General features: G+C 64.4%; 1 protein-coding gene across 1 annotated transcript in view; it reads left to right on the forward strand.

Moving 5' to 3' along the window:
- The first annotated feature begins 2,710 nt into the window (after positions 1–2,710).
- R3HDM2 (R3H domain containing 2) overlaps positions 2,711–12,335 on the forward strand; it is a 20,949-nt gene continuing 11,324 nt past the window's right edge. Inside the window, 7 exon segments of the mRNA XM_025192702.1 lie at positions 2,711–4,394; positions 9,427–9,622; positions 9,991–10,032; positions 10,448–10,534; positions 10,998–11,118; positions 11,484–11,562; positions 11,924–11,983. Coding sequence (XP_025048487.1) covers positions 4,135–4,394; positions 9,427–9,622; positions 9,991–10,032; positions 10,448–10,534; positions 10,998–11,118; positions 11,484–11,562; positions 11,924–11,983 — 845 coding nt within the window. The 5' untranslated portion in view covers positions 2,711–4,134.

Raw genomic sequence — 12,335 nt, forward strand, 5'->3', positions numbered from 1 at the left:
GGGGGCTGGCACCGCGTCGGGGGGGTTTGTCTCCCCAGGGGCCGGGGCTGCTGGGCCCCAGTCCTGGAGCAGGGCCCCCGGTCTGTGCAGAGGGAGCTCCTTGCGTGTCGGGTCCCAGGTTCGTCCGTGCAGCCTCCGGGACTTGAGCTCGTCCCCGGTCCCCATGCCCTGGGGTCTCGCAGGCACCCCAGCCCCAGGGGTCAAAGGTCATGCCCCGCTTGCTCAGGAGGCCTGGCTCCTCCGGCCACAAGTTGGTAAGACCTGGTCCCAGCATCTCCCCTCCCTGCCTCCGCGCAGGCTCTGCCTGCAGGCCCTCTTCTCTGTCCTGTCCCCGGATCCTGGCGGACGCGGACCCTCGCCTGGGGCACACGTGCCAGACGCAAACACAGCTGTCCCCGCTAATTTTAGGTTGCCGGCTCCACTGGCCGAGCTCCCCGGACTGGGCAGCAGCATCCCGGACATGGGACCAGTTGCAACCCGCAGGCTGCACCTGTCCTCTCCGGTTGCTCCCCCCACGCCTCGGCCTCTACCTAGAGCGCGGAGCCAGGGTCTCACTCCATCCTGGGGGCACCACGGACGCCCGAGCCTGCCTCCACCCCGTCGAATACCTTTGACCACGGTTGAACCTCCCCTCCCCTTTTCCACAATTTGCGCCAGCTTCTTTAATGAATGTCCTCCTGCTTTAATGAATGCCCCCCGGCAGGGCAGCAGGGATGGCACCCACGTGAGTGCGGCCTTCCCTCGCACAGTGCCAGGGCGCAGATGCTGTCACGTTTCAGGGCAGGTCGCGCTCGCGCCAGGTCTGGCCTCAGTTTAGTTCAGGATGTCCCGTCCTAGGAATGCAGCACGGGTTCCCCCCCCCGTGTCGGTGTCTTGGTTGCTGGGGAAGAGGCACATGGGGTCTCGTGGCCCAGTGTGGGGACAGCATGTTAGTCTAACGACCAATGGTACCTGCTGGAGGGGTTTTTATGGCATGGGGCTTGCGTGGAGCCTGGGATGGCCCCACAATAAGAGTGGGTCGCTGGGGCCTGGTTCCTTGGTGGGTTTTGCCACCAGGCGTGAGCGTGGAGCAGTGCACAAGGCACCCACCACTTCCCCCTGCAGCCAAGGGAGGCCAATCTCTGACCTCCGCTGCAGGAACGTACTCTGGTGTGACATCACACCACCATGTCATAAGCGTGAGGACAGAAACAGGGCCCGAAGTCCAACTGTGTTTAGTTGCTGGCACCCGGCCCTGCTCTGCAGAGGGGCCCCGCTCTGCCCCCACCCTGCTCAGGCCTGGCGTGCACCCACTCCGCGGCCCCGTCTTGGCTGGGGTGGCCCCAGGCAGCTTCCTTCTCTCTGCAGCTGGCCCCGTGCTGTTGGAGCGGGGATGGGGGCCACTGGCAGCATCTAGCAGGGATCTCCCAGGCCCCGATCTGTGCCGGCAGTGAGGCCGCCGGGCTGCGTGCCCGCCTGGGGCCCTGCCGGGCGGTTGCAAACAGGAAGTGCCGGTGCGCGGCAGGAAACGCAGCCGGGCACCCGGGTGCAGGCGGCTCCGTCGCGCACCTGCTTTCGTCTTCCCAGAGCCACCCTGGGGAGCAGGACCCTGCCGGCACTGCTGTCCCCCGGCCCCTCCGGCATTTCCTCTTCTGCCATCTTCACTGGCAGCCGGGGGCCCCGCTGAACTGGGGACCCTCCGGCCTATGCGGGTAGGCTGTGGGGTTTGGGTTCAAATACTGGCCTCCCGGTTCCTGGCCTGGTGCGTTGGAGCCGTGGAGGGGGGGCGGGAGTAACAGTGGCCCTGAATCCACTCTTCCTGCCCTCTGCCTGGGAGGTCTCAGCCCAAGCATGTGGGGAGGATGGGGGCTTGTGGGAACCAGCAGGTTTGCTGGAGATGCAGCCCAGAGCCAGGCAGGAGCAGAGCCCCAGGGTGTCTGAAACCAAGATCTCCCTTGTCTTGCTCCTGGCAGAGGTTGGGGGGGTGGCTTTGGGGCACCTCCATGTTAGCCCGTGAGAGCCGTGGCATGTCCATGGGGTGCAGCCCTTCCCGGCAAGCGCAGCATCCCCGCATCACCGGGCGCCCATTCATTGCGGCGCTGGAGAGACTCCTTTGCCTCCTCCCTCGCTTTTGTGAATGAACCTTGCTCTTCCTGGCAGCTGCCCCTTTAAAAGCCGGAGCTTAATGAGCAGCAGCCTCCAGGCCTGGGAAGAGCCCAGCGCCCCTGCCCTGCCCTGGTCCAGGCAGGGTGGATGCAGGGAGGGGGGGCACTTTGGGCAGTGGCAGCACTGAGCCTCCCCCCTGCCCAGATCCACCTCAGCACCAGCTGCAGCCCCCAGACCCCGTGACTCTGTCCAGGGGAAACTGGTGGTATCCATCTGCCCCCCCGCCCCCCCCCCCCCCCCCCCCAAAAGTGCCCATGAGGATGCAGAAGGCGGGGAGGGCCATGGCCTGACAGCAGCCTCCCAACTCTGTCCCATCCTGGGTAGCAAAATACCCCCAAGACGCTGCTTTCTCTTGGGCCCAGGTGTATGTTTGGCCCTTCCAGAGTCCGGTGGGGTGTGGGGCCAATGCCTCCATCAATAAGTAATCAACCCCTCCCCTCCTCCCTCTATTGCTGGGCGAGTGTTTGAAGCTCGCTCGGAAATTAGCTGCCTGGCAACACGCGAGTGCAGATATTCCAGGGCTGCGCCTGCCATTCCCGGCGCAGGGCGGGCGCTGGGGAGCAGGGCTTCAGCCTCCCCCCACCCCAAGTCTCTCTGGCATCTCCCATCCCGATTGCTGCAGTGACACTGGGTTCGAGCACCCACATGTAGCGGCAGGGAGACCCCTGTCGTAGCTTCGGCCTCGGGGTGGGCAGGCAGATACCCCCGCAGAGCTTTCCTCTGCCAGGCACCCCAGTTCAGCCTCCTCTCTCCCGAGCTCCTGGCCCTCAGGCGCTGCGGTGAGGAGACCCCTCCTGGCATTGCTCGATGCCCCTCTGGGCTGAGCGCACCCTGAGCCAGCTGGGAAGCGGCCGGTGAGTCCAGCATCCGGGGACTGCTGTGCCACTTGGCCACTGCCCTGCCGTCCTTGTGTACAGCACCGAGCGCGGCCGGCCCTACTGCAGCCGTCGTCTGTCACGTGGCCGGGGTCCTAATGACCCCCCTCTGTGCAGGTGCAGGGGCTGGTGAGGTTTGTTGACCACCCTCAGCAAGCTCTCTCAGGCTTCCTACCCTGGACTGCAGCAGGGCTCGCCCTGCATTTATGAGGGAGCAGCATGCTGAGGGGTCTGGGTCATGTCCTGCCAGGCCAGGAAGGGGCCTGGAGCTCCCCCCCCGCCTGTCCTGATGCCCCGGCAGGTTGGAGGGCAGGCTGGGACTTCCCTGTATCTTCCAAGAAGCCTGGAGCCTGCGGGGGAGCTGTCTCAAGGCCCCAAAACCAGGCTCCATGGGTGAGCTGCTGCCAGGCCCCTTCCCTGCCTGAGCCCTCGGTTCGGCCTCTCCTGCTTCCCTGCCCTCTACCCTGGCTCCGTCGCCTGCGCTCGGTGGCTCTCGCTGGTCAGATGTGGGGTCCCCCAGCCGCCATCTGGCTGGTCCCCTGGGCCCAATCCTGCAAGTGTGGGGAGCTCCAGCCCTTGAAGCATCCCTACATCACTCAGGGACGTGCTGGGGCCTCGGGAAGGGGCCCAGCTCCCAGGGAGGCTCATGGAGCCCGGGCTCAGCTCCCCTCTGCCTCGTGCAGCCATGGTCAGTCCAGAACAGGACCCCGGCAGAGACTTTCCGGACTGGTCTCTTCTACCACTGCTGCCCTGGGCTGGGAGCACAAGGGGGTGGGACACCCGGCTGCTATCAGAAGGACCCGCCTGCTCCCGTGGGTTGCGAGTGGATCTGAGAAGCACTTAGGCCTGTGCGTGTGTGGCGGGGGGTGGGGTCTGTGCCCCGGCCCCGCATGAAATCTCAGGTCCCATCAGCCTCGCAGTGACCTGCAGCCTCCGCTTTGAGGGGGCTCCTCCAGGGTCTGGTGACATCAGCCCTCCCTGCGGGCTAGCATGCAGAGCTGCCTCTCTGGGTCCCAGGCTGGCTTCTCCCCCTGCTTTGCGGTGTCGGAGCGGCCGGAGCCCCCGGCAGCAACGCGGCGCCTACGTCTTTAAAGCTTTCCCCAGCCCCGTTTGAATGAGCGCGAGGGGGGGGCGCCCGGCTATTGGCAGAGCTCCCCGTGACATCCCTCCCGACAGCCCGGCTGAGCTGCGCTTCCCTGCGCCCGGCACAGCCGTCGGCTCCGAAGTGGCCGCGGATCCAGGGCCGGAGGGAAGGAGGGGGTCAACTTCCACCCAGCTGACCATTCCCCAGCAAGATCCCTCTCGCGGCAGGGCCAGCCATGGAGTCACCGTTGAGCTGGGGGAAGAGCTGACGTGCCCGAGCCCAGAGCGCCGGTGAGTGAGTGGGTGTCAGGAGTGGTGTCTCTGGTGATTCGGGGCTGCGGCGCTTGCCTGGAGATGGGGAATCTCTGCTTCTGGAGCTGGGATTCCAGGGCATGGGGGCAGGGGCAAAGGCGTTTGACCCCTGGGAATGGGCAGCTCTGGCTTTAATGGGGTTAATTCCCCCCCATCCTATCCTCAGGCTGGCACTGGGGTCTCCCCCCATATCCCTAATGGTCACATTACATTGGGGGTGCTGGAGCCGGAGCTGGGGCTGTGCTGGGTGAGGGGGGATGGAGGGAATCCCCCGCCAGCTCTCAGTGTCATTGGGATTCCCCGTGACGGGTGCCCGGCTGCGTCTCGGTGCTCACGTCACTCCTCCTGGCAGGCGCCGCTCGCTCGGGCTGAGCCGGGGAAGCCACCCAGCCGCGGCGCCCAGGGGCAGCCGCACTGCAACCCACCTCACTGCAGGGCCCCCGGCTTTCTCTAGCACGGCCCCGAAGCTCAGGGCGCCATCCCACGCACTCCAGCCTCTGTCCTCATCTCACCTGGAGGGTGCTGGAGAGTCTGGGCTGGGGCTGCCTGGGCCTCGCTGCTTGGGCAGGGGGCAAGGAGGGCACCTGTCATGGCACCCCCCTCTCCGCCTTCTCCAAAATAAGGCAAGCAAATTATGGGGGAGCATCTCTGGGGCTTGGTGGGGGGCTGGAAGGCAACAGAGATGGGCAAACCCCGAACTTGTCTGTACCAGTGCCATTCCCCCTGCCCTCCCCCTGGCTCCCAGCCCCTTGCCTTGTTTCTGGAGCATCCCAGACTCACAGGTGATCTGATTTCCACCCTGTCCATCCAGCCCTGGGTTTATTCATTGGACACCCCCCTCCCCGCCCCCCGCGTCTCCCATGGGAAGCAGCCAAGACCTGGGGGACTCTTTAAAATGTCAAGTGGCCATGAGCAAGCTGCTACCGAGGTGGCGGAGGAGTGGGGGCGGCTGGCGGGGGCAGCTTCTCCATCAGCAGCAGGGGAGTTTCTGTGGGACTGTGCAAATGCCCGGGCCATAGCAGGGACCCAGCCCAGGGCTGCTCTGCGCCTGTGGCAGCAGCTCCCTCTGGCCGCAGAGGGGTTTGGAGCTATTTTTACCCGCTGCGGGCAGCTCTCCTGAGAGGAGCTGGCAGCGTCCACCAGCCCGTCCTGCCTGGCACAGCCTGGCTCTGCTCCTGCCTGGCTCTTCCCAGCAGGAATGGGGACCTTGCCCCGGTCCCAGCCCCTGAAGGGTTAAAGGGCATCCCAGAGCCATGACGTGAGCGGCTTTTCAGGAAACCCCGTGGTGGCTGCCCCCCCCTTCTGCATTGCACATGGTTGTTGCCAGGAGACTGCTCTGACGTCAGGGGAGCATTCCCGGCCTGCAGGCGAATCCCGGCGGAGGGGTGAGGTCTTTGGGGCAGGGACTGGTGGCTGCTCCAGTGGGTCATACAGCACCTGGCGCAGCAGGACCCTGGGTGCCGTGGGATGCAGCTGCCACCAGGCCTCTTCCTGTGGGTTTCAAGGTGCCTGCCCTGGCACCCCTGTGCCCCTTGCCCCCTCCCCCCCCCAAGCCAGGACCCCTTCTCACCTCCCAGAGTTTTGGGGGGGGGTGTAGGGGCCGGTTGGCCTGAATCCAGCCCAGAGCCAAGCACCTTTTGGAGGGCCTGATGGAGCAGGTGGGAGACGCTGCACCGTCTGCTCAGGGAGAAACCACCCGGTTCCCATTCGCCCTCAGCGCTCCCTTGGCCCCACGCCAACTCCCCCCAGCATCACTCGCCAGGTGCCCTCAGTGCCGGGACCCCCAGGCAGCTCTGCCTCGAAAGCTGGTGCTGGCCACCGCACAGGCCCCTAGGCATGTGGCTGCCCCAGCACATTCGGTTACTACGTTCTGGTGCAGGGGCAAGAGGGCAGGCGGGGGTGCTGGGTACCAGGCCTTGCCCTGCCCTCCAGGCAACAGCACTGAGTTTCTCCCAATACAAACCCACGAGTTTCAGCCTAACCGAGCGCACCTGCGCAGGCAGCATGCAACGGCTGCCCACTCGCATGCCCGGCGTCGCTGTCACGCCAGCGTGCATGACGGGGGGCACCCAGTCAGGACTTGGGCAGGGCCGGGCTGTTGGTGTTCGAATGACTTGTGTCCAGGAGAGATAAGAGCTCCTCTCTTCCTCTGCAGCTCTGGCACTTCCATCGGAGTTGCGGGTCCCGGCTCGTAGATTGAGGGGAGGGAAGGATTCCTGGGAGGCAGAATTATGGGTCCCCATGGGGACAGAAGGGTTAAATTGCTGGCTGGTACACCCCACCCCCCCAAAAAAAAGATGGCCTGACTGGCATCTTTGAGCTGGCTCAGGCAGCAGAGCTGAGGCTCGCAGGCCTGAGACTCAGGGTAGGGTCTGGCAAGGACCCCCTCCCGCCCATCCCGCAGCCTCAGAGCTGACCTGGCCCTGCCCCCGGGGTGGGCATTGCAGCTGGCAGCCGGGGCTGAGCCCGGTTTGAACCTGCTGTTGGAGCCCCCAAGCAGCAGCTGGCAGAAGAAGCTGGGGGGACCGATCTAGCACGGGGCGCAGGCCTGGGGGGGCTCCACAAGACATCTGGCCCCGTGTCACGACCCTCTGCCGCACCTCGGGCCTCGTCAGCCCGCTCACTCGCTGCCTCTCGGCACCCACCCGCATCCCTACTGCACCCCCATCCGGCCATTCATGGGTGGGGCTGTGGCCTCTCCCAGCCCATTAGTGCCTGCCCGGCCCTGATGTGCCGCAGAGTCGGTCCTGCCCCAGTGCATTGTGGGAAACTCCCTCGCCCTGGTCCTGTTGCCCCGGCTCTTGGTCCAGCCCAGCCCTGGTGCCGGCAGCACCAGCAGCCTTCCCCCTCCCCCCACCTCTTTTTTTTTTTCTTTTTTTCCTTTCTTTTTTTTTAAAGAAAAGTGAAATCATCATCATCATCATCATAAAAAAAATCCTCGGCCTTGCCTGGTTGCTCATAGTAACTGCGCCCGTTGCCATGGCACCAGGCTGTAGATTGGCCTGCCGGAGGCCAATGAGCACCGAGAATGAGTGGAGGCGTCATTCAACCTTGCAGGATGCGCCTGGGAGGGAGGGGAGAGGCGGGGGGAGGTCGTCTTTGCCCCCCCCTCGTTAGGGAGCTGTTAATTGCCTGGGGCATGTGGGGGGGGGGGTGCAAGCTCCTGCCCCTCAGGACCCTCCTGGCATGTCTCAGTGGGGCTGAGCAGGGGGCTCCACTCATCCCAGCCTATTACCCCTGCACCAAATGGGGGGGGCACCTTGCAGTCCCGGCTCTTCCGCCCCCCATCACTTCCGCTCCTGACCCAGATTTGGCGGCTTCCCTCATGCTCCATCTACGTCATCCCGCGTCTCCCCCACCCCAAGCCGGAACACAGTGTCTCGGCTCTGCCCCGCGTGGGGCCAGGGCTTTTGTGAATGAGGTGGAGGCTGCCAGGACCCTCTGTGCCCGGGTGGAGCAAGGGGCTGGGGGGTGGGAGCTGGGCTGCGCAGCCCCTGGTTTCAGCACAGATGCACCAATTGCACAGGTTTATTTACCAGCGGGGGGCCCCCAGTCAAGGCTGAGCAGGGGATGGGCTGGCATTTTGGGTGGCAGCCACTGGCTTGCACCAAGTTGGCCCTGGCATGGAGCTAGCTCGATCCCTGCAAGCCACTGCCTCCGGGTGAAGCAAGGACCTTGGGTGACCCCCGCGGCCCAGACTGGCCCCTCGCTGGCTCCGTGCCTGGAATGCCACCAAGGGCTCAGATGAACCAGCCTGGCCACCTGGAGCCCTCCTCCCCCTCAGGCTCCTGGCCCTCGGTCACCTCCTGAAGCTCAAAGTCGGAGGGTCCCATGTCCCTCGAGCCTGGCATGGCCTGTGTGGGCTAGCCAGGCCTTTGCAGGGCACCAACCATAGCCAGCACCCACCTTGGCACATGCCCAGCGGGGGCTCTCCCAGCATTTCCCAGTTGTTCATGCCTGGCCTCACCCAGCAGCTCTGGGGTCTGCCTCAGAGCATGCTCAGCTTTCCGCAGCCCCATCTCTGCCACTGGCCACGGAGTGGTGGCGCTGGCCAGTCCTTCTCACCAGGCCGGTAGCCACAATAAAAGTAAACTCGGGTTTCCCCCCCTCTCTTTCCTCCCATGTGGCTCTATCACAGCCTCTGGCTTCAGCAGGGCACAGACATTGCCCCAGCACCATCCTCCATCCCGGAGCCACTACTGCCCTCTCCAGGCTGCCCATCCCTTCCCCAAGCACAGGACTGGCACTAAAGTTTCCTCACTAGACTGGTAACATCCAGCAGAGACGGGCAAACCAGGCAAGGGATCCCTCTCAATTTGGGTGACTGGGACAGTCTGATTCCACCCTCCCTTCCTGCAGCTCCAGATCCACGTGGCTGCAGCGTGGCCTATGCTAGGCTTGGCCTCAGGGCTGGGGGCATTTTGTCAGATTGTGTGCGGTGGCCAAGGGGTCTGCATTGGGATGGGAAGGAGGATACAGCCTCATGCCATGCTGAGCCCCCCTCGCCTGGAGCTGGTTGTCGGGATGTCCTTGAGCAGGAGACGTGAATCTAGAGCTAGCTCCTGACACCAGCGGTTCCTCTGCTCGCAGTTCGGGTGATGGGGGAGTCAGGAGGACATGACTGTCTTCCGCAGCCAGGGGCAGAACTGGGCATTGAGCCTCCAGGCCCTGATACCTGCAGCCTTGAGGCAGGGGGTAGCCGGCTGGGGGTGAGGGACCCCAGGTTTGCCCAGAGCAGGATGATGGAGCCCCTGCCTAGCCAGGAATACGGAGGCGGGGGTTGCGTATGTGTGCGTACGTGGTCTCAATCACTGCTTTTCCCCCCCCATGGTGAGGGCAGGGGTGGCCAGGGCACTCAGAGGTCCCTGGGTTGTCCTGTTTCAGCCCTGCCACCAGCTCTTTGGTCTTGGAGGGGCCCCAGCCTCGTACCAGGAGCCAGCTGCTTCGAGGCATTGAGGACCAGGGGCACTGCTGCGTGATGCCCCTGACACCCCATGCCCCATCCCTGCAGGCGCCCATCACCGCGCCGCGCTGTGCCCGCCATGTCGAGCAGCCCCGCAACACCAGAAAACCTGGAGATCATGAAGGAGGCGGAGAAGCGGCTGGGGGACGAGCCAACACACAAGGCCAAGTTCGCGATGCGGTCGCCGAGCAAGGAGGAGGCAGACAAGGACGGGGAGGAGCCCGGTGTGCGGCAGGAAGCTCAGGTGGGCCTGGTGGGGCAGGGGCAGTGCAGCATCCCCTACTTGAGCCTCATGTCTGGGGCTGAGCCTAGCCCCGGTCACGCTGAGGAGGCTGTGACTGGCTTTGCGGGTTGAGGGCAGGTTCGGGAAGGGGTCTCAAGACCCCGACGGCGGGGTCCGCGCTGGGCTGGTCACTTGTGGCTGGAGAAGGAGCCCTGTGGGGAGGCAGAGCTTGTGTGTGTCTGCTCCTCTGAGCACCAGGGCCTGGCGGGGTGGAAAGCCAGGCCAGTGGGGCCAGGCTGTTCCAGACCTACTCGTTTTGCTGCTGCCTGGGCAGCTCCGGGCATTCTGCTACCCACCCACTCAGCCCCCTTCCCCTATTGTCTCCACAGAGGCGACCGTCAAACCACGGGCACAACAGGAAACGAGCCAAGGTACGAGGTCCCTGGTGCTAAGTGCCTGAGACATCTGGCATCCAGCTATGGGGCGTAGGGGGCAAGGGGGCAATCTCACAGCTCGCCCCCCACCCTCCCCGGGTTTTTGCATGACTCGGTGACACTTCACCTCTGCTGCTACCCATGACGTGGCTCCAACCCAGTCCAGAGGCACTGGGGGTTTTTTATGCCCCTTTCCCCCCTCTCCTTTTGGAGGCCTGCTCCATCCTGGCATGGCCCAGCTGGCCCGAGGATAGGGCCAGGCTAGAGGCCTGCTAGCTGGGCCCTGCAGGCTCCGTGTGGTGAGGAGGTGATTGGGGGGCTGCAGACAAGCCTATGAGGGGCCGTGGTTCAGTAGGTTGGAGGTGTCCCCTGTGCACCCCCCAGCGCCGACCATTCTCCTGGTCTCTTCCAGTCCAACTCGAAGCTGAAGCTGGTGCGGAGCCTGGCCGTGTGTGAGGAGTCCACCAGCCCCTTCGTGGATGGGCTGCTGGAGCCCCAGGTAAGTGTGAGCACCAGGGTTGGGGGCAGAGATGTGGCAGCTCCCGGCAGGGCCCCCCCAGCCATAGCCAATGGCTGTCGGCATCCATGTTCATCCACAATGTACCAGGGAGCCATGGCCATGGCAGAGGCGCAGAGGAGACTTCTGGCCTCGGCCATGGGGGACATTATAGGCCCTCTCGCACTGCCCGACATCACCTGCCCTGTGGCCCAGAAGCAGGGGTCCTTGGCTGTGTGGGGCCTTGGTGGCATAGGCCCTGGCTCCTGGCCTCCTGCAGGGTTGAAGCGGGTAGCTCACTCTGTTCCCTGAGTACAGATGTCCCCTCCTCCCTTCACATCCTGCTCCAGCCTCAGCAAGCCCCACGTCAGTGGAAGCCAGGTCATTACCCCCACCCCAACAAACCCCAGGCTGTGCGTGGAGCCCAGGGCTCAGCCCAGCACCTGTGCCCCCCGCCCTCCCGCAGGACATCATCCAGCTCCATGTCAGTTGCCCCTCGGACAAGGAGGAGGAGAAATCGGCAAAGGACGGAGCCGAGAAGGAGGAAAAGGGCAAGGAGAAGGCGCCACGCAAGATGCTCTCACGAGGTCAGTGAGGCTCCAGGGGCTGGGGGGGTGTGCAAAGGCTTGGTGTGTTTGAGTGGCTCATTGAATGGGAGTCCCCTCCCTCTCCTGGCTCTGCTAAGCTCCCACGGGGCCCAGCACCCACCCCCAGGGCCCGGGTTGGGCAGGGTCTCTTCCCCCAGTTCACAGGCAGAGAAACTGAGGTACAGAGCCAACAAGCAGCTGGCTGAGATTTCACCAGGGCAGAGCTGGGTACTGGACCCAGGCCTCCAGGATCACAGGCGGTACCCAGCCGTTCATGGGACATGGCCACCACCCCTGCATCCAGGGCTCACCTGTACTTCATGCTCTTCTCCTTGCCCTCACCCCATCCGCTCTCGTTCCTTCAGACTCCAGCCAAGAGTACACGGACTCCACCGGCATCGACCTGCACGAATTCCTAGTAAATACACTGAAAAAAAACCCAAGGTTGGTACCGGGTGGGGGGACAGAACTTGGGGGTGAGCATGGATGTCAGGGGGAGGCTGGGAGCAGGCACCTGGCTTGGGTTGGCATGAGATCTAGCCCCTGCAGGGGTGGGGGGTTATCCCCTATGCTCGGGGTAGAACTGGCCTCCCGCCCCGCTCCCAGAACCCAGGCAGCTGGGCTGGCAAGCCGGGAGTCACCAGCAGGAAGATGGACGCGCTCCTGTCCCAGCTTCTGTGCCTGGAGCAGAGGGAGCTGCTGCTTTCTGGGGCTGGGGACAGGAGCTGGGGGCTGGGGTGGGGCTGGTGGCAGCTGCATTTCCTTGTTCTTGAGTGTGATTGCCAACCCCCCCACCTCTGGGCAGGGATCGAATGATGCTGCTAAAGTTAGAACAGGAAATCCTGGAGTTCATTAGCGATAACAAGTAAGTGGCTGCAGAGTTTGTACTTGGGAAGGCGGACTGGGGGGTGTCCATGTCTGGGGGCCATGGGGCTCTGCCTCCGGCCCCCTCCCTTAGTGGCCAAGCCCCACAGAGGGGTCCTACAGCAAGGGGACTCTAACCCACACCTCCCGAGCCCCCATCTGGCACGCAGTGCAGCCTCTATGCCTGGGGTGGAGGGTGCAGCTGGGAGTGTCCTTCACCTCCCGGCTCAGAGCTGGGCTGACTGACAGCTGTTCCTGTTCTCTCCCCACATGAGATAAGTTGGGGGTCAGCTTGGTTCTCAGCACCCATGTGGACACACCGGAGCCGCCCCTGGCTGGCAGCCAGCCAGCCC

This window comes from Alligator sinensis, unplaced genomic scaffold (assembly GCF_000455745.1).
Source record: "Alligator sinensis unplaced genomic scaffold, ASM45574v1 scaffold265_1, whole genome shotgun sequence".
NCBI lineage: Eukaryota > Metazoa > Chordata > Crocodylia > Alligatoridae > Alligator > Alligator sinensis.